The 18,799-nt window shown below is 53.5% G+C and overlaps 1 protein-coding gene across 1 annotated transcript; it reads right to left on the bottom strand.

Annotated features, from left to right (window-relative positions):
* Positions 1-1,544: 1,544 nt before the first annotated feature.
* SNCB (synuclein beta) lies at positions 1,545-10,728 on the bottom strand. The gene is made up of 6 exons (XM_074350018.1): positions 10,589-10,728; positions 9,829-9,958; positions 6,952-6,993; positions 6,626-6,744; positions 2,557-2,646; positions 1,545-2,188 (listed from the first exon to the last, which is right to left on the bottom strand). Exons 2-6 carry the CDS (start codon positions 9,947-9,949, stop codon positions 2,156-2,158), a joined length of 405 nt encoding a protein of 134 aa, XP_074206119.1. The 5' UTR covers positions 9,950-9,958; positions 10,589-10,728; the 3' UTR covers positions 1,545-2,155.
* Between the last annotated feature and the right edge of the window lie 8,071 nt (positions 10,729-18,799).

Raw genomic sequence — 18,799 nt, 5'->3', positions numbered from 1 at the left:
CATCTCTACAGGCCAAATTCAACCTAAGGGCCACCAGTTTGCAATCCCTGTGGACTGTGGGTTATAATAGTGTCTTAATTCAGCCAAAAGGGAGCTGGAAAACCTGGCACCTGCACGTTGGGTCAGAGAATCGAAGCCCACCGGTTTGTTCTCCTTGCACACGAATCTGCCAGCAGGTTCCTACTTCCAGAAGCAAAGGCAGGCCAAGGTGACCCGAGAGGACCAGTCTCCCCCAGCGTTCAAGGCCTTCCCGAGCTTGACACCATCTCCAGCCCCCATCGACTCCGAGAAGGGGGCGCTAAACATTTGGGGGTTAATTGAATAGAGCAGGCTCCTTCCAGCCCTTGGGGCTGCAGGGGCGACGCAAGGCTTGGGTCGGAAAGGAGGTCGGACCTGACATAGAAGGGGTGGGGTCTTGTTTTGGCGACATTGGGGGCTATTGCTGGGAAGCAACACTGGGCTTCCGCATGGGCGGGGGCGGGGCCTCCGTGTGGGCGGGGACGGGGCCTTTGTAGGAGCCAGGTTTGGGGGTTGCTGCGGCAGAAGAGGGCAAGAGCGCTGCATCGACGGGGGCGGGGCCTATCACTGGTTGGGTCAGGGCCTCCACGAGGGCGTGGGGTGGGGAGCTTCTGTGCCAATCAGAAAAGTGCTTCTGCCTTGTTGGAGGTGGGGCCTCTGTGCAGCCCCGCGGCGTCTCCGCCCCATTCTTTCCCACAAGGAGGTGGTGTTGGGGGCCCTCTAGTGCCGATCGGGATCCGCTCAAGGCTTCCGGCCGGCTTCCCAGGTTTTTGCAGACCCTTGCTCTTGTCAGCCGAGGTCGCAAACTTTCGGGTGCCTTTCCTGGAAGGGTAGAGCACCGATCGCCTGTACTCTGATTTTTTGGGGGAGGGGGGCAACTGCCCATTTCCCCTCCACTGGGATGAGTTTTTTTGCGGTGGACAGGTGTGCGCAGGGGTGTGTACATGTAAATTTCGGGGAATGGTGGGGGACAAAGGTTTACACGTAGTAGCTTCTTTCACGGCCCACGCTGCTAATTTCCAACAGCTTCTTCGCAGCACGCGTCCAACAGACGCGTCCAACTATGAGTGCGTGCGCGAGTCTGCACGTGTCTGCCAGCATGCGTGCACGTGCGTGCCTGCCCAGTGCGTACACTCGGACTGGCTCGCAAGGACCAGCGTACGTGCACACGTGTCCGCGCGTGCGTAGCAGTCGATGCGCCTGCGCTGCATGTGCAGTGAGGTGTGAGCGGGTCGGCCCTGAGCAATCAGCTGCCCCTCAGGCTTGCGTCGTCAGTAGGTGATTTACGGTACGGTAGGTGGTGCCCGAGGCCGCCTTCCCGCCTCCCAGTCTGCAGCCTGTCTCAGCCTGGTCGTCCGGGGGAGGGTAGGAGATGGAGAAGCTGAGGCCCGAGGTGGCCAGTCTTGTACCTGGACTGAATGTGCCGGGCCCCAAAGAGGGGACTGGGGCAGGCTGGGACCTGGAAGCCCATAGGCCGCCTTCACCCGGCCCCCACCTCAGCCCAGCTCTGCCCGTGTGGCGCCTGCTACAGACAGATTGGCTTTATTCATGGACACGCAGGGGCCGGCCGGGCCCACCCTCCCGGGACACGCTCACACGGGGGTGGGGGACTCTCCATGCCACAGTCACGACACACGACGCCCGCGCTCGGACCGGGCCGGCTGGGGAAGGGGGCATGGCACAGCCTGACTCCTGGTTTTGGTTTAAAAAAAAAAAGGTTCTTGGGGTCGATGTGGGAGTGGGGTGCGGGGCTCTGGGGCTGCCTGGGGACCCCTCAAATAGCCTCTGTTGGCGGTGGAGGGGAGCCGTCACTTTCCGATCTTCTTTTAAAAATACATAGAACATGCTACTTCCGCGCAGACACTGGACGGGGTGGGGCAGGGAGGGGGCAACACAGGTGGAGCGAGACTCCCAGCCGTGGCCGAAGCCCCGGCCCTGTCCACGTCCCAGGGTTGGACGCGGGCGGGTAGGACAGACAGATGGACAGACACTAACACAGGCTCCGAGGGGGCGCCCCGGAGCGAAAGGAAGATCTCGTGTTTTAAGGGGAAGGGGTTGAAGGACAGCCCTGCCTCTGGGGGGCGGGGCAGCGGACAGGGGAGGGATTGTGCTGCTGGTAGGGGGCCGTCCTGGGCCCTCACGCCTCTGGCTCATACTCCTGATACTCCTCCTGCATCAGAGGGACGGGGATGGAGTGGAGAAGAGCAAAAGAGGAAGGAGTTGGAGACCAAGCAGCGAGGCCCGGGCCCTGAGACCCCTCCCCCTCAAGGAGGAACAGTGCATTCCCCTCCCCCTGGGCAGGGGAGAAATCTGGAAGTTGGGGACAGCTGGGATGTTCCTGGGGAGGGGTGCCTGGGGCCCAGTGCTAGGCCCCATCTGTCCTCCCTCCCTGCTGCCACCTCCAGGGTGTGGGTTCTAGAAAGGGGGGCTTGAAGCTCCCTGGTCCAACCTTATGCTGCCACGAACCTCCCACCCCAGCTGGAGTTGGCAGCAGTCCTGGGGATGCCCACAGCCCCACCCAGCCCTGCCACCGCTCACCTGGGGCGCTTCCTCATAGCTTTCCCCTTCTGGCTCCATCAGGGGCTCAATCAGCGGCTCCTCAGCGGCTTCCTGGGCCACTTCCTCCGGCTACGGGCAGAGAAGAGACAGGGCCCGTGAGGCCAGCTGGGGATGCCTCCCCAAATTCCTACCCTGGGAAGCTTTTGACTGATTGGGGGAAGGCTAGGCTTTGTTGGCAGTGCAACCAAAGTTTTTAATTAAATTGTTTATTTACAGTGCCTTGGAAGTGGGCTGGAGGACTGAAATGCCTCCAATCACCACTCGAAGCTGGGGTGGTGAGGGGGAGTGGGCTCTCTATGCCCCCTCCCCAGCACCTGGCAGCCTCCTGCACTCCCATCATTTGGACTGGATCAGATGGAGAGGTAGACGGGGCGCACTCAGTCACCCATTTATCCCTACTCCCTTTGTGTCAGCTCTGTGGGGGGGTCAGGTATCTGCACCCCAGAAATAACCCTGGAGTCTCCTCTGGGCTGGAGGGAGATGGAGGCTCAGGGACAGAGCTGAGCAGGGGCTCTGAGCCATTCCCCTGCCACTTTCCAACCATCCCTCCCCCAGGGCCCTGTGTGGCCTGGTTTCTTCAGCTGTTGCTATTTTAAGATAAGCTGGAAGCAACAGCTCATGGTGTTGCTTGGATGTGTGAGCTAAGACTCTCCCCTCCCCACTGCATCTGCTGCCCAGACGAGTGCAGGCCAGCAGGCATACAAATAGGGGGCTGCCAGACACATGGCCAGTCCCCTGTGGGCGAGCACATGTCTGTGCACAAACACATGGGACTGAGCTGGCTGCACGCGTGGGCACACAAGGTAACCTGGGGTCCATGCACAGCTGCGCAAGGCCACGTGTGGGTTGGCACAAGCCTGGACCTGCGGGGAAGCCCATAGGCAGGGGGCACACCACCTTCCCCACTTCCACAGGTAGCCGCTGTCCCTCCCTGCTGGGCAGAGGTAAGAATCTTGGGACCCTGGAGGGCCAGCACTGAGAAGTTCTCCCTGACTACCTGTGCCCTGTATTTGTTCAGCTCCATCCAGACAGCTTCACCGCCTCCACATTACCTGTCCAGGTGGGCCCTGTGGGCTCATGAATTTGCGCTCCTGACGTAGCTCATTTCCCCCAGTTACACATGGGTCCTCCAAGGCCCAGGAGGTGGGGAAATGTTAGTTCGCCCCAAATCACCCAGCTATGACCAGAACCCAGGAAAGAGAGAGTGTGAGGAGTCCCAGCTCTGCCCATTGTTTGGAAACAACTCAGATGTCCAACAACAGCAGAATGGAGGTGGGGAGGGTGGTCCTGCTGCGCACAGGACACTGCATATCAAAGCAGGGACACAACGTCAAGGCTGACTCTCAGCGCCTACTGATGGTGACAGAAGCCAGGTACCGAACAGAGTGCACTTTAGGATAACATTTCTATGACGTTGAAAAACACCCAAGGTATTTGTGGTGATGGAGGTGAGGAAGCTATTAGCTACAGAGAAGAAGGCACAGCCAGGATGAAGGCGCCTTGGGTGCAAGAATTAAGAAGGCACCTCCTTTCAAGGCCATGCCAGTGAGACCCCAGAATAAGTGCCCCCCTTAAATTCTGTACCCCAGACACCGCACTAGTCTTGGCCCTGGGAGTAAGGGCTGGGAGGGGGCGTAAGGGAGGCTTCAAAGGGGCTGACTTTCTTTTGCATCTTGACCTGGGTGCTGGTTACTTGCGGGGAGCCCCGTTTGTGAAAATTTCGGGGAGCCGCATGCTTTCTGCATGAATGCAGTACTTCAGTAAAGAGTTCACTTAAAAACCACCCCAGCCTGCCCCCCTCCAGCTGTTTGGCATCAGGTAAGTCACTTTACTTTTTGGATCTCAGCTGCCTCGGGTTGGAAATGGGATGGCGTTTCTGCCTTGTGTGAGTGTGGGGAGGCTCCCGTGATAACGTATGTGAGCAGACTGGGAGGCAGAGCCAGAGATGGGCACCCCTGGCTTGCACGGGTTCTCCACGGGCCCAGTGGCCCCAAAGGCCTGCCTTTGGATTGTAAGTCTATGGTCTTGAGCTCCAGAGAGAGAGAGAGAGAGAGAGAGAAGGCTTGAGGTGCCAACAAGTGCTGGTAAGAGGAAAGCAGCCTGAGAGAAATGATTCTGTGCAAAGGCTACTCACACACAGCCTCGAGGCTGACAGCTCAGTCCCAGACCTGCCTCCCTGCACCCCAGCTCTCAGAGCAGGGCCTGGCCCGTGTCAGCACCAAGCGACTCTGGTGACTTAAACCTGAGTTTATCCTCCCAACCACCTTCTCAGAGGGGTAGGGGCAGGCGGGATGCGGGATCTTGGGCAAGTCACTTCCCCTCTCTGAGCCTCAGTTCCTTCATCAGTAAAATGGGCTAACTGGGAAGCCTTCTTTATAGGGATGTGGTGCAGATTCAGTAAGTGACTCCGTGTACAAGGTCTAGAACAGTGCCTGCCCACACAAGAGATCAGTGAATGGGAGCGATCACTGAAAATGTAACGATAAGAAATGGGAAGTCACACAGTTGGTAAAATGCAGAGACGGGACTTGAACCAGAACTTCTGAGTCAGGTCCCAGACTTCTGACAGGGGAGGGAACCAACTGTGCAAAATGTCTGGAATGGAGGGTGGCGTGGGGTCTCCTCCGAAAGCCCGATGGATACACTCACGCTGAATACACACTGATCTCCTAAACCTCACGCTGAAGGGGGCCCCACCCCCATGGTGGCAGAATCTGCGCTTGTATGTGGACAACACGGAACTCCCTCATGAGAGGCATGTCTGTACAGACGTAAAGGCCCATCTGTGATCCACTGTCACAGCGGTACATGTCCTTGCACACCTGTGGTGACATGAGCCCCCAGGGGCACACACACAGACTGCTCACGTGACTGTGGGGCCACCATCTCTTACTGAGCACTCACTGTACGCAATCCAGGCTCTTTATATCAACGTGTAGTCCCTGCCCTGCAGCATCAGCCTCACCTGAGTACCTGTTACACATGCAGATTCTCGGGCCTCACCTCAGACCTCTGAATCAGAAATTCTAGAGATGGAGCCAACAGTCTGTCTTTTACGCTGGCTTCCTGGTGAGCTGGTGCACACTGAAGTTTTTGAGAACCTCTGATGGACATTTTCTGTAATCTACATAAGAGTCCTCCTGTGTTTGTCTCCCATCTTAGAGGCAAAGAATCCGGCTCAGAGCTATGATGGGACCTGCCCAGGGTCTCACAGTCAGGAAGTAGTGGAGTTGGGATTCAAATCCAGCTCTGTGGAGCTCCAGGGCTCACAGGTCTCACCCTCCAGTGTGTCCTAATGCAGGCATCTGACTTCATGCACCCATGAGGTAGCCACCGCCACTTGCCTGGGGGACCATGTCCGCACAAATGTGTGACACACAGTTCACCCCTCCCCATGGCCCACATCTGCTCATACCTGCCTCAGGGCCTTTGCACATGCTGTTCCTACTGCCTGAAACACAATTCCCACATGGCTTGTCTCATTCCTTGGGTGTCAGCTCAGATGTCACTCCTCAACTAAAGCAGCCTCCTTACCCCTTGACTCTCTAGCCTGTGACCCTTGTCATTTCTTCATAGCACATACCCTTGTCTGAAATCATCTTGCTTACTGGTTAGCTTTTTACTGTATCTTCTCCCACTACAGTGTCAGCTCCATGAATGTAGGAACCTATTTACTGCAGTAACTCCTAAAACAATCCCTCTCTGGCATGAATGCTCGCTGAATGAAAAGACATGAATGAACAATCAGTGACACGTGAGGATTTGGCCCATAGTGATTCAGGTCACACTCACAAGCAGGATGCATGTATCCAGCCAGATCTGGGTCACAGTCACGGGGAGCGCCATGCCCATACACAGCTTCACATGGACTCATTCTGAGCCAGATCTAGCAGGGCCCTGCAGAACATGAGGTGGGGAGGCTTGTGCCCCAGGCTGGCCGGGGGAGCAGGGGGCCTGGTGTGTGTGTGTGTGTGTGTGTGTGTGTGTGTGTGTGTGTGTGTGTGTGTGTGTGTGTGTGTGTGTGTTGTGTGGCGGAAGTCAAGCTCACCTTCAGATCAGTGGGGAATTCCTCCTTCTTCACCAGGCCTGTGGCTGCTGCAATGTTCCCAGCCCCAGAGAACACAGCTCCTCCCAGATGTGATGCCTGCTCCTTGGTTTTCTCAGCCACTGCATCAGGGAGAGGGTTGGGAAGGGGGTTGGGGGCCAGGAGGAAGCAGGCTTAGACGCCCCTCTGCCCCGTAGCATCCCAGGGCCTGCCCTCCCCATGGAGCACCCCCGCAGGAAGACTTAGAGGTGCCGTCTTCCACCACCTGCATCCCAGCCAGATCCCAGGCCAGGGTGAAGGAACAGGGCTGGACAGGGCTGGGCTGGTACCTGAGGCCACTCCTTGTACCACCCCCTCTCGGGTCTTGCTTCCTGCAGGGACAAAAAGGAGCACACTTAAGGGCTCTGAACCGAGGGAACAGACTGCAGCAAGCACAGTGGTTACAGAGCAGGCAGAGGGACCCAGTCAGCAGTGGCCCCATCACTGCTTCCTTGGGCCCCTAAGTCCCACAAGGGCCCCCCATGCCTACTTCCTCAGGACTTCCAGTTCTCCCCCACTGTCTGTCGTCCCCCTGCCGCACGCACCCGAGGTGATACCCATGCCCTCTGGTGGATGTTGCCTGAGCACCGACACTGGGAAAGCGCTCTACCTCTGCAGGGTCATTTAATCCTCTGCCCAGGATGGGAGCAGATGGGGGAGGCGGGTGGGGTGGAGGCAGTGGGGGTAGGGTGGAGGCAGTGGAGGTGGGCAAAAGGCTTTGTATTTGGAAAGAAGCCCCTGATGCCCAACCGCCCACATCCTGTCTATGGACACGCACTTCCCATCCCCCCACCCCCTGCCCCGGCTCCATTTCTTCTAAAGACTCTCTTCTAACTAGGGTGCAAATTCCTCCTTCTGGCCAAAGTTGGAATGATGCAGGATGTGTCTAAGGGTAACATGAAGATTGTGACTGACACCCACAGCATTGGCCCAGCGTTCCCAGGATAGCAACTGGAAAGGCAAGAAAGCCTGACCCGAGGTGGGTGTGGGAGCCCTCAGGGGAGTGGGGAGTCTTCCATCCCAAGGATTTGGCAACCCAGACAACAGCTGATAGAGCCAGAACCGGGTGTCTGGGCCAGCTGAGGCCGGAGAGAGGAGGAGAGACTGGCGCAGGAAGACAGGATTCTCAGGGCCAAGGCCAGCCGGGCCCAGAGACTAGGGGGCAGGGGGCTGCATGCACACTCATTCATTCCTCCCACAAGCACTTGTTGGCACCTGCTCTGTGTCAGGCCCCAGGTCAATGGCTCAGTGTCAGATGAGGGTAAGAGAAGCAGATGTGGTGCCCTGGACTCAAGTACTGGGGAGAGGAACTCCAGCCTCCAGGACTCCAGGAGGTACATGATGGGGGAGGAGGCACTGCCTAGGCCTTGTCGAATGGGGAGCAGGTGGAGACGCAGAAAGGAGACCGAGGAGGGTGTGCCAGGCACAGGGAAGAATGCAGGCAAATCACAGGGAGGTGTGCTTTCAGGGCCTGCACGGAGCACATGGACCTGGTCTGTGTGCTCGGAGCGATGGAAACAGGCAGGGCTATGAAGGGCATTGAGTGCTAGGCTTCAGCGAGCTGAGGCTTTGACTTGTAGGGAGTGGGGGCCACCAGGAGTTCCTGGTCAGGGGGAGGAGCAGGATGTGGTAGTCTAAGGGAAAGGGGAGGGGCCAAGTCTGTTAGCAGGGAGGCAGTGTTACAGGTGCCAGGGGTCTTCCGGAGTGAAAGGGCTCAGGGAGGAGGCAGGATGGAGGCCAGAGCTGGGGTCCAGCAGGTGTGGGCTTCAAGCCTTCTCCCCGTCGCTATCACCTCTGCCCTAGCTCCAGCCACCCTCATCTGGTAGGTATGCTACCTCCCCACCAGCCTCCCTGCTGTCTCTTCTGTCCCCAGCGGCCTGAGGGACCTTTCTATACTGAAGTCACATCATGTCAGTCCCTGGCTTACGATCTCTCCTGGCAATTATGCTTTGCCCTGGCCTGCCGGGGCTGCTCATGAACTGGCTCTTGCCCACCTTTCTGATCTCATCTCGTACCACTGCTTTCTGCCCTCTGCTCTCTAACCCAGTGTCCTTGAGCCCATTCCAGGACCTGCCTTTCTGCACCCCTACCCCTGCCCTCCTTAGTCTTCAGGCTCAGCTCAAATGCCATCCTCTTTGATTACCCTCCCAAAGTGGTCTTCCAGCCCAGCCACTGGATGCCAAATCCCACCATTGGGGTGCTTGGCATCACTATCAGGAGAGCCGGCACCTACCAGCACACAGTAGGTGGTCAATAAGGATTTTTCAAATTGCCACAGTTCCAAATCTGACACAACCCTGGGCAAGTTAACCAGCCCTCTACAGCCAGCAGAGGGGATAATTGGATAATTCTACCTACTGCACAAAAGTAAGCCCTGTACCTGCATCCAGATTGAGAAATATCAGTTTCCTGCCTCCCTTCATGCAAATGACCCTGCAGGCTCCCTCTCCTTTCCCACTTAGGGTGAGACATTTTAACCACTTGGCCTTTCTCCTGATATTCCGCAGCTTCGAGCAGAGGGAACCCGGAGGAGAGATGCTGATGGTGGAAACACTGGGAGGCAGGGAGACCCAGAGAGAGATTCCGAGGTGGAAGTAGATGGAGAGGAATTCTGGAAGGGAGCCCCAGCAACACAGGAGGGAGGCGGGCAAGGAGAAGGGTGGGACTTTGGAGTCCGGAAAGCTTGGCTCAAACTCCAGCTTCAGGTTTTATCAGCTGTGTGACCTTGAGCAAGGTAGTGAAACCTGGGGGGACCCCAGTTTCCCCCGGTTGTGGATGAGCAGGGAGCATTCAATGAGGCGATGGACCTTACGGATGTATTTCACACAGTACTTGGCAGAGAGTGAGGGCTCAGCACTAGGTAACTATTAATAACGGGAAGAATAAGGGAAAAAAGGCTGTCTGCTTTGATCCCTGCATTGGTCCCTGGCCTTTCAGCTAAACCCCATCCTCACCAACACTTCGCTCATCCGCCCTCCCTTCAGTCTCTTCGGTGACCTAGCCTTCCATCGGCTATGTCCTCAGTGACCCCTGCTGACCCCGCCCCATCTGCTGACTCATATTCTCCCGCCCAGACCACCCTCACTCCCACCCTTTAAGGACCCCAGCTCCGCTCTCTCCCAGGACATCCAAATTCCGCAGCCCCAGAAGCCCCGCCCCTCGCCCACCGACGTAGAGGACACCCTCCTTGGTCTTCTCCGCGGCCTCCGTGACCCCCTGCTTGGTTTTCTCCGCGGCGGCCACGACGCCCTCCTTGGCCATGGACAGGCCCTTCATGAACACGTCCATCCTGGCGGCCTGGGGAGGGCGAACACACTGGCACGGGTGCGCTGGCCCCGCATCCTCGTCCCAGCCCTTCCAGAGGGACGCGGGTGTCCCCTCCCCTCCCTCCGGAGACCGCTGCACCATTCCGGGCCCGGGCCCGGGCCCCTCTCCCGCCTTACCCCCTCCCCAGCTCGAGGCTACAGGGCCGCGGCGAGTCCTAGCGTCCTTGAAACCTGGGACGCAGGAGGGGCCACCACCTCAGTTATCCAGGACATTGCAACCTGCAGCCCCGTGGAACCGAAGTGCTGGGCTGCGCGCGAAGCCCCGGGGCCTGCCTGTACACACATGGCAGAGTCACACGGCGACGCACACAAACATACTCCAGGGACTTGCTCACGTGCACATACAGGACACGCAGACGCTCAAACGCGCACGGACATTTCTGACACACACGGCCACACGGTCGCGGACGCACGTCCACACACACAGCCACCCAAGCAGTTGCAGATACCGAGCAACAGACACACATACCCCGGGGCGCACACTGACACGCACCCACCGGTGCCTTCTTTCCGTTCTCCAGCCCCTTCCACATCCCACCCAGTCCCCTCTCCATTCCCAACCCCTTCCTCAGCCCGGGCGCCTGGAGCGCGACCGCCTCACCTGGATGCGGGGCCGGGGCTGGGGATGGAGCGGCGGCTGCGGCTGCGGCTGCGGCTGCGGCTGCGGCAGGCGGACGCAGGGGCTCGGCTGGGCCGGGCTGGGGTGGGCTCAGGACAGATGAGGGATCAGGTCGTGGCCAGGTGCTCAGGTTGGTCTGCAGCAGGCGGGGAGCGGGCCCTGAGCCGGGGCGCAGTAGTGCCCGGGCCTTGGGTGCGTCGCCAGCCACCGCGCGCTGCCAGTGCCCTGCTCGCTCGCGCGCTCCGGCGGCTCCGGCTCGGGCGCTGCGGCAGCTCTGAGCTCAGCGCACCCCCCTGGCGGCCGCACCACCCCCTCGGCCTGACTGACAGGGGGCGGGGAGGGTGACATCTCCGCGGGGCCCGCTAGCCTCACGGGGTGGGCCCGGGACGAGCCGCTGGGGACCTCGGAGCGTCAGACTCACGTCCTGGCCCCAAGAGCCCAGTCTGGTGGGGGACAATGTGACGTGCTAAGAGTAGGGAAGAAATACTGCAGTTGGTTTTAGAGTTTTAGAGTTCAGATGCGTTTGGATCTGAGCTGTGCTTTTTATAACCTTGGGCAACTCAGCTCTCCTTTCTGAATGCCAGTTTCGTCTTCTGTAAAATATCGATGGTTCATCCAACGAACGTTTATTGAGTGCTTAGACAGGGGTGCCAGGCAGGTTCGAGGCTGAAGACAGTGGAAAAGGAAAACAAAGTCCCTCGATCTAGGGGAGTTAACAATTGTGTGTTTGTGTGTGTGCAGAGATGGGACAGAAAATAAACGTGTCAACACTTAAACCAAACAAGGTTATTTCAGCTTGTGGTAAGTGCCATGGAGATGAGAAAATGGAGATGTACCAGTTACTAGAGGAGGGTTGCTTGAGATGAAGGGGTCAGAGAAGGCCTCTGTGAGGAGGTAAATGGGAGCAGAGACTCCAGATAGGCACCAAGGCCAGGATACTTGAGGGCAAGATTCATAGAGAGGGACCTGCAAGTGCAAAGGTCCTGAGGCAGGACTGTGCTTGGGAACAGATAAAAAGCAATGCAGCTGAAGAACCAGGAAGGAGGGAGAAGGAGGCAGACAAGACCCTTTTTTGTGTGGTTATGGTCTGGATTGTCAAAATGGTTATAGAAGTCTAGGCACACAGAGGCCCTTAATTTTGTATATGACCAAATTATACCCAAGAAGTTGTGGGATCCCAGACGAAGGAGACTTCATCTGGCAGACAAGGGAGGAAGGGAAGTTACAGCTGTGGGTATAGCATGGGCAAAGGCACTGTGGTTGGAAATGCAGAGTATGTAAGTGACAGCTGATGAGGTGAGGCGGCAGCCAGGAACAAGACTATGGTGGGCCTGGAAAAAACAGTTCACAGGTTGTTGGTAGAGCTGCAAAATGGCACATGCTTTTTTGAAGACAACTTGGCAATATTTACCCAAGACATAAACGTATGCTTCTTTGGAGCCAATACTTCCCTTTCCAGGAATTCATCTCTCGGATCTCTGCTCACACAAGTGCACAGAGATGTTTGTGCAATGATGTCCACTACAGCCTGGTTCATTGCAGCAAAAAAATGAAAATGATCTAAATGTCCCTATGTAGAGGACTGGCTAGTTAATTGTGGTTCATCCACCCAATGCGATGCTGTGCTGCTGTTAGGATGCGTTAGACCCGTGTGCACTGATATGGGAGTGTCACACGACACGGTGTGACGTGAGAGGAGCGAGGTGCCAACTGTAATGTGTGGAGCCAATCAATTTTGACACATGAAAACTACATACATGCAAGCAGTTATGTACAGACATCTTATATACAGATCTATACATCTGGATATACCAATAACACATCTGCAAGGACTCCCCAAAAACTGTTAACAGTAGTTGCCCCCAGGAGAGAAGCTTGTACATTTCATCACCTTCCTTCTTGTGCTGTTTGATTACTTTGCCTTGAATAGTATCTTGTCTAATTGTGAAAACTAGCATGGGGGACATCTGTCATTAGTGTTGGCCTCTCAGCATTGGAACAGCCTCTTTCCTATGTTTGGGGGATCCCCCAATTTATGAAGAAGAGCCATCTCCCCCTCCAGGAGCTGCCAATGCTTTCCCAGCTTTCCTTGCAGCCAGGACATGTGACCTCAGCCCCAGACATCCCAGCCTCAGACTTGGAACTAGAAGCTAGTGCCAGGAAGTAGCAGGGAAGGAGGGGAGTCTGTTCTGGTGAGGACAGGTGGTGGTGATGGTGGCAGCTGCAGACAGAGACCACGGGCAGCGGTGACACTGCTTCTGGGGGCATCTGGAACCAACAAGGCAAGCTGTGCTGTCTATGCCCAGCTGTAGCATCCGGGGACTCTTCCTGGGCCTTTTGACAATGTGAATTTCCAGGCTGCATGCTCTCCAAGGGGACTCTGGTCTTCCAGAAGAGTTCCTGAGCTGCCCACAATTAGATAATAAACTCCTTATCTGTTTAAATTTTTAGCCAGAAGTAATTTTTGTGACTCTCAGCTAAGATCCCCTGAATGTCAGATGAGGAAAGACCAAACAGGAGGGGAGAGAGAGGAAGAAGACCATACCGATGGTGTCTGTACTTCCTATTGTAGGATTTGGGTTTTAAGCATGAGAGAGACCTAAATGAGATTTGCATTTCATGGGGCCAAATGGAGATGGGTTGGAGGGGGACAATGCTAGAAGCAGCAAGATCAGTGAGGAGGCTGGGGCAGAATCCACAGGAGGAATGTCGAAGCTGATCCAGGGAAGCCTCAGTGAGGCTGGAACAGGATTGGAGGGGAGACTCAAGCATCACTTACAAGGTAACTTACTAGATGTTGGGGAAGAGGGAGAGCAACAAGTCCAGGAAGATTCTCAGGTTTCTGGCTTGGACAGCAGGGTGAGTGATGTTGCTGCAAGAAGAAACAGGCATTGAGGTGGGGCAGGTTTGGGGATGATGGTGAGTTTGTTCAGGGCACATGGGATGAGCAGTGCCTGACACATGAGCTGCATGAGATGTCCAGCAGATAGTCAGATATTTGAGCCCAGAGTTCAATAAGTCACCCAGGCTGGCTTCAGGTATAGACATGGGCCATGGTGTCCTGGGAAATCTTTACACATGGCTTTCCCAGCAAGGAAGCACCGTTATTTGTAGAGCTTGCCCAAACCTGTGATGGAAACTCTCCTGCTGCGGTTGATTTCAAGTGGTCACTGTGACGTCTCTGAGCAGAGACTTGGGAAGAGATATGTGGTAGGACTCCCTTAATCAGCATCTTCACCATACACATAAAATAGGTAAAAATAATCTTAAGCACATAGACAGTAGTAAAATAATCAGGATGTTATGTTTTGAGGGTTTATGACGTTTGTTTTCAATATAATTCATATAATCATAGGTTTATATAATTTAATTTTTAATATTGGCTTTAACACCTGGCTCACAAAATTCCTGAAACTTTGTTCTTATCAGCTGGTCCAGGCGAGCCCAGTTCACCCCTGGATTTGGAGTCCTTTGCAGAGAGGTGGTGGCTGAAGCCATGGGGATGATGCAATTACCCGGGGGAATGTGGAGAGTGAAAAGAAAAGAGGGTCTGGAAGAGATTCCTCAGGCACAGCAAGCTTCTTTTTTTTTCTTTTTCTTTTAATACCCTTATTGTGGTTTGGTTCCTGTGCAGTAAACTACACATTTTTCAGATGGACAATTTGATGAACTTTGATAGATGTCTACACCCATGGTACCACCACCACAATCAAGACAGCTAATATTTCCATCACTCCCCAAGACGTGCAATTTTTGAACTCCCAATTTATCCCTTCCCTTTAACCTCCAGTAACCAGAAGTTTGTTCTCTGTTTGAGTCTGTTTCCGTTTGTAAGTAAATTCATTTGTGTCCGTTTTTTAAGATTCCACATGTAAGCAATAGCATATGGCATTTTTCTTTCTCTTTCTGCCTTACTTCACTTCAAATGACGTTCTCCAGGCCCATCCACGTTGCTGCAAATGGCATTATTTTATTCTTTTTCATGGTTGAGTAGTATCCCATTGTATAAACACACCACATCTTCGTTATCCAGGCATCTGTCATTGGACATTTGTGTTGCTTCCATGTCTTGGCTATTGTAAATAGTGCTGCTGTGAACAATGGGAAGTATGTGTCTTTTTGAAATATATTTTTCTCCAGATATATGCCCAGGAGTGGGATTGCTGGATCATATGGTAAGTCTATTTTTAACTTTTTAAGGAATCTCCATACTGTCCTCCATAGTGGCTGCACCAATTTACATTCCCACCAGTAGTGTAGGAGGGTTCCTTTTTCTCCACACTCTCTCCAGCATTTATCATTTGTAGACTTTTTAATGATGGACATTCTGACTGGCTTGAGATGATGTCTCATTGTAGTTTTGGTTTGCATGTCTCTAACAATTAGTGATGTTGAGCACCCACTGCAACCTTCTTGAGTGGCCAGGGCAGAGGAGCTGGGGGAAAGGCTGAGAAGGCGCTGCAGAGAGAGAAGGAGAAGCTGGAGAGAGTGGTGGCAGGGAAGCCAAGGGGTTAGAGGACAACTGGATAAATGCTACAGAGAAGCCAAAGCAATGAGCAGTGAAGAATCCTCTGGTGGGCAGCAAGTGGACTGTGGGGGAGTTTAACAGTAGCACCAGACGGCTCCAGGAGTCCAGGAGGGAAGGGGCATCCAGGGAAATCCTCCCGGAGAAGGTGACATTCGAGCTGGGTGTTGAAAGTTGAGAAGGACCTTACAAGTGGTTGTGAGCATTCCCAGCATAGGATTCAGCAGGTGGAAAACTCCAATGTAGAAGGAACAGAAAACAGGTGAGAAGTTCATTTGGCTGTTAATGCAGATGCTTAAGCAAAGCAAGTGCTTATTTTTTTCACTGAGAGAAGTCATGCAGTAGGAGGTTCACAGTAGGTGTGATGAGTTCACAGGCATCAGGGACCCAGAGTTCTACCTTCCTGCTCTACCAGCCTTAGTACCTGGATTCCACCTTCAAGGCCACCTATGGCCCAAGATGGGTCCTGCTGCTCCAGCCATCATGTCTATTCAGAAAGCGGGAATAAGGGAAGTAGGGTAAAAAGGGCACCTGCCAGTTGTCTGTCTTTTCTTCAGGAGTTTCCCCAGAAGCTGACAACTTCTGCTTATCTCTCATGAGCTACACCTAGCTGCAGGGAGGCTGGAAAAGTCTGGTCATACAGCTGGGCTTACGACTTCCTAGAATCAAAGTGTGAGAAGGGGAGAATGGTTACTGAGTGAGTCACTAACATCTCTGTCACTATTCTTTTTGCCCCCAGCTTTATTTAAAAAAAAAATTGAAACCTTGAGAAAAGTTGCAAACATAGTCCAATGAACAAAACCTTCAGAAAAGATGCTGAATATCCTTCCCTAGATTCACCCATTGTTAGCATTTGCTGCATCTTTCTTTCTCTTCATATGTGCTGTCCCCAGAAGAAGGCAACCCAGTTACGGGACCGCCACTTTCCAGCACAATGGATTCTTTACCCCATGTCACAGCACCAGCCCCACTTTGGGGCATAGGATGGCACAGCCCAGGCCCCTGGGTCTCTTTCTGGCCAGACCTGAAACCTGTGAGTTCTCAGGGCCCTTTCCTTGTTCCTGTTCTTCCTCCCCTGGGGAAATGGGCTCCCCAGTTCCTTTCGCCCCTCTCCCCTTCCTAAGATTATACTAAGGGGAATGGCTTTGAAGCTTCTGGAGAGGGAAGGCTGGAGAGTGGGGGAAAGGGGTTGGGAGAAAATTCCACCTGGAGCAGCAGGTGTTCTCTTAAGAGAATCCTAGGACTCCTAGCTCTGCTTGGGTTCTGCAAAAATCCAAGTGCACCTTTATAACTCTGCGTGTGGTGTGATTAAACATTTATCAACCTTCCTGCTGTCCAGAGACCTCAGGGCGGGGAAGAAGACAGGCAGGCCAGATGGCGGTGGGGTAAGAATGAGAGATGGGGGTGGGTGATATTGATTGAACACCTACTATGTGCCAGGCACTACATTCATTACATCATTAAGCCCTAAAATCAACTCCTTAAAGCAGGCATTTTCATTCTCACTTTAAAATTTGGGGGGTGGGGGTGAGGAGGTAATTAGGTTTATTTATTTATTTATTTATTTCTTAATGGAGGTACTGGGAATTGAACCCAGGACCTTGTGCATGCTAAGCACAGTGCTCTGCCACTGAGCTCTATACCCTCCCCCCTACAATAGACACCCTCATTCCCACGTTACAGATTTCAGTCCCACTTTGCAGGGAACCGACACTCAGGGCAGATCATATAACTGGTCCCTGGCATCCATTCTTTTCCATCGGTTTTCCCTGAGTGCCTACTGCGTGCCAGGCACTGTTCTGTGTACTGGAGATTCAGCAGAAAACAAGACCAATAAAGTCCTTGCTCTTCTAGGACTTACCGTCCTAGAAGGAAGTGGCAATTAACAAGTGAACTAGCAACCAAATAAGATGCCTTAGGTTGTGCTGCTTTGTCAATATCAGTCACGCTCACTTAGCTCACTCTAACAGTCAGCTCTCCCTCCTCTCTCTGACCCCTGAGGACTTGCTATGGGTCAGGCCCTGCTCTAGGTACTGGAGAAGATAGTCGTGAGTGAAAAAGACCCTGGGGGACTTTACGTTCTAGACCGATAAGGCAGATGATAAGTAAAATAAGTAAGTACAATATAGGGTATGTCAGATAAATGCTTGGAGGGGAAATGAAAAGGAAGAGCGTGGAGGGTGCTGGGGTGGGGCTGAGGGCTTGGACAGTGTGAAGTCCTAAGTCTGGAAGCTGGGGACCAGTTCAGATGCCATCACCATAGTACAGGGAAGATGACAGTCCGCTTGGGCTAGGGTGGTGGCAATGGAGATGGAGAGATGTGGTTGGATCCTGGGTATTTTGAAGAGTTCAAGATGGAATGTACTGATAGGTTAGAAAGACAGGAGTCAGGATTGGTCCAGAATTCGCAGCTGAGCAGATGGAAGGGTGCAGACGATTGTGGGAGGAACAGGTCTGGGGACAGGGGAAAGTCAGGAATGCAGCTTTGGATGCAGTAAGCTGTACGCAGGTGGAGCTGCAAGCAGGCAGTTGGATGTACTCTTTGGGATTTCAAGCTGGGGCCAGAGGTGCACTATATATGTGACATTCAATGACCATGATTGGATGAGAGATCATAAAACAGGAGGTGTTGACAGAGCAGAGAAGAGGTCCAAGGGCTTAGTCCTGGGGCCTTCTGAACGAAGAGGAGGAATCAATCATCAGTTTTGCTCATATCAGCCTCCCCCAATGCCTAAAATAGTGCCCGGCACAAAGTAACTCTAGGCCAGTGTTTGTTGAATGAGTGAATGAGTGGTGCTAAGTGCTAAGAAACAAATAAAATGGGTACTTAGTTAAAGAGTGCATGGTGTGTTGGTTCATCAATTGTACCAAATACGCCACACTGATGAGGGATGTTGAGGGTAGGGGAGTAAATATGTGTGGGTGGGGAGGGCTATGTGGGAACTCTCTATTTTCTGCTCAATTCTGCTGTGAACCTGAAACTGCTCTAAAAGAATAAAGTCTATTTTAAAAAAAAAAGAGTGCATGGGAGAGAATGGTTTACTTTAGATAGAGTGATCAGGGAGGACCTCTTTGAGAAGACGGCACGAGCCAAGCTCTGAGGGACAAGGAGAAGTCAGTCATATAAAGAATAGGGGAGGGACACAAATCTCACCAATGTTTTCCTAGGACAATCTACCCAAGTGATAGAAATAAAAGCAAAATTAAACAAATGAGACCTAATTAAACTTATAAGCTTTTGTACAGCAAAGGAAACCATAAGCAAAACAAAAAGACAACCTACGGAATGGGAGGAACTATTTGCAAAAGATGAGACTGACAAGAGCTTAATTTCCAGAATATACAAACAGCTCATACAACTTAATAAGAAGAAAACAAACAACCCAATCCAAAAATGGGCAGAAGACCTAAACAGACATTTCTCCAATGAAGAGATGGACAACAAGCACAGGAAAAGATGCTCAATATCGCTAATTATCAGAGAAATGCAAATCAAACAACCACAATGAGGTGTCACTTCACACCGGTCAGATGGCGATCATTAAAAATCCCCTAAATGATAAATGCTGGAGAGGGTGTGGAGAAAACGCAGGAGAGACCTGTTAGTGGAACGTAGTTTGGGCAGCCACTATGGAAAACAGTATGGAGATCCCTCAAAAGACTAAAAA

This window comes from Camelus bactrianus, chromosome 22, assembly GCF_048773025.1.
Source record: "Camelus bactrianus isolate YW-2024 breed Bactrian camel chromosome 22, ASM4877302v1, whole genome shotgun sequence".
In the NCBI taxonomy this organism is placed as follows: Eukaryota; Metazoa; Chordata; class Mammalia; order Artiodactyla; family Camelidae; genus Camelus; species Camelus bactrianus.
Note: the sequence above shows the minus strand (reverse complement) of the source record. Positions and strands in the feature narration are given on the sequence as shown.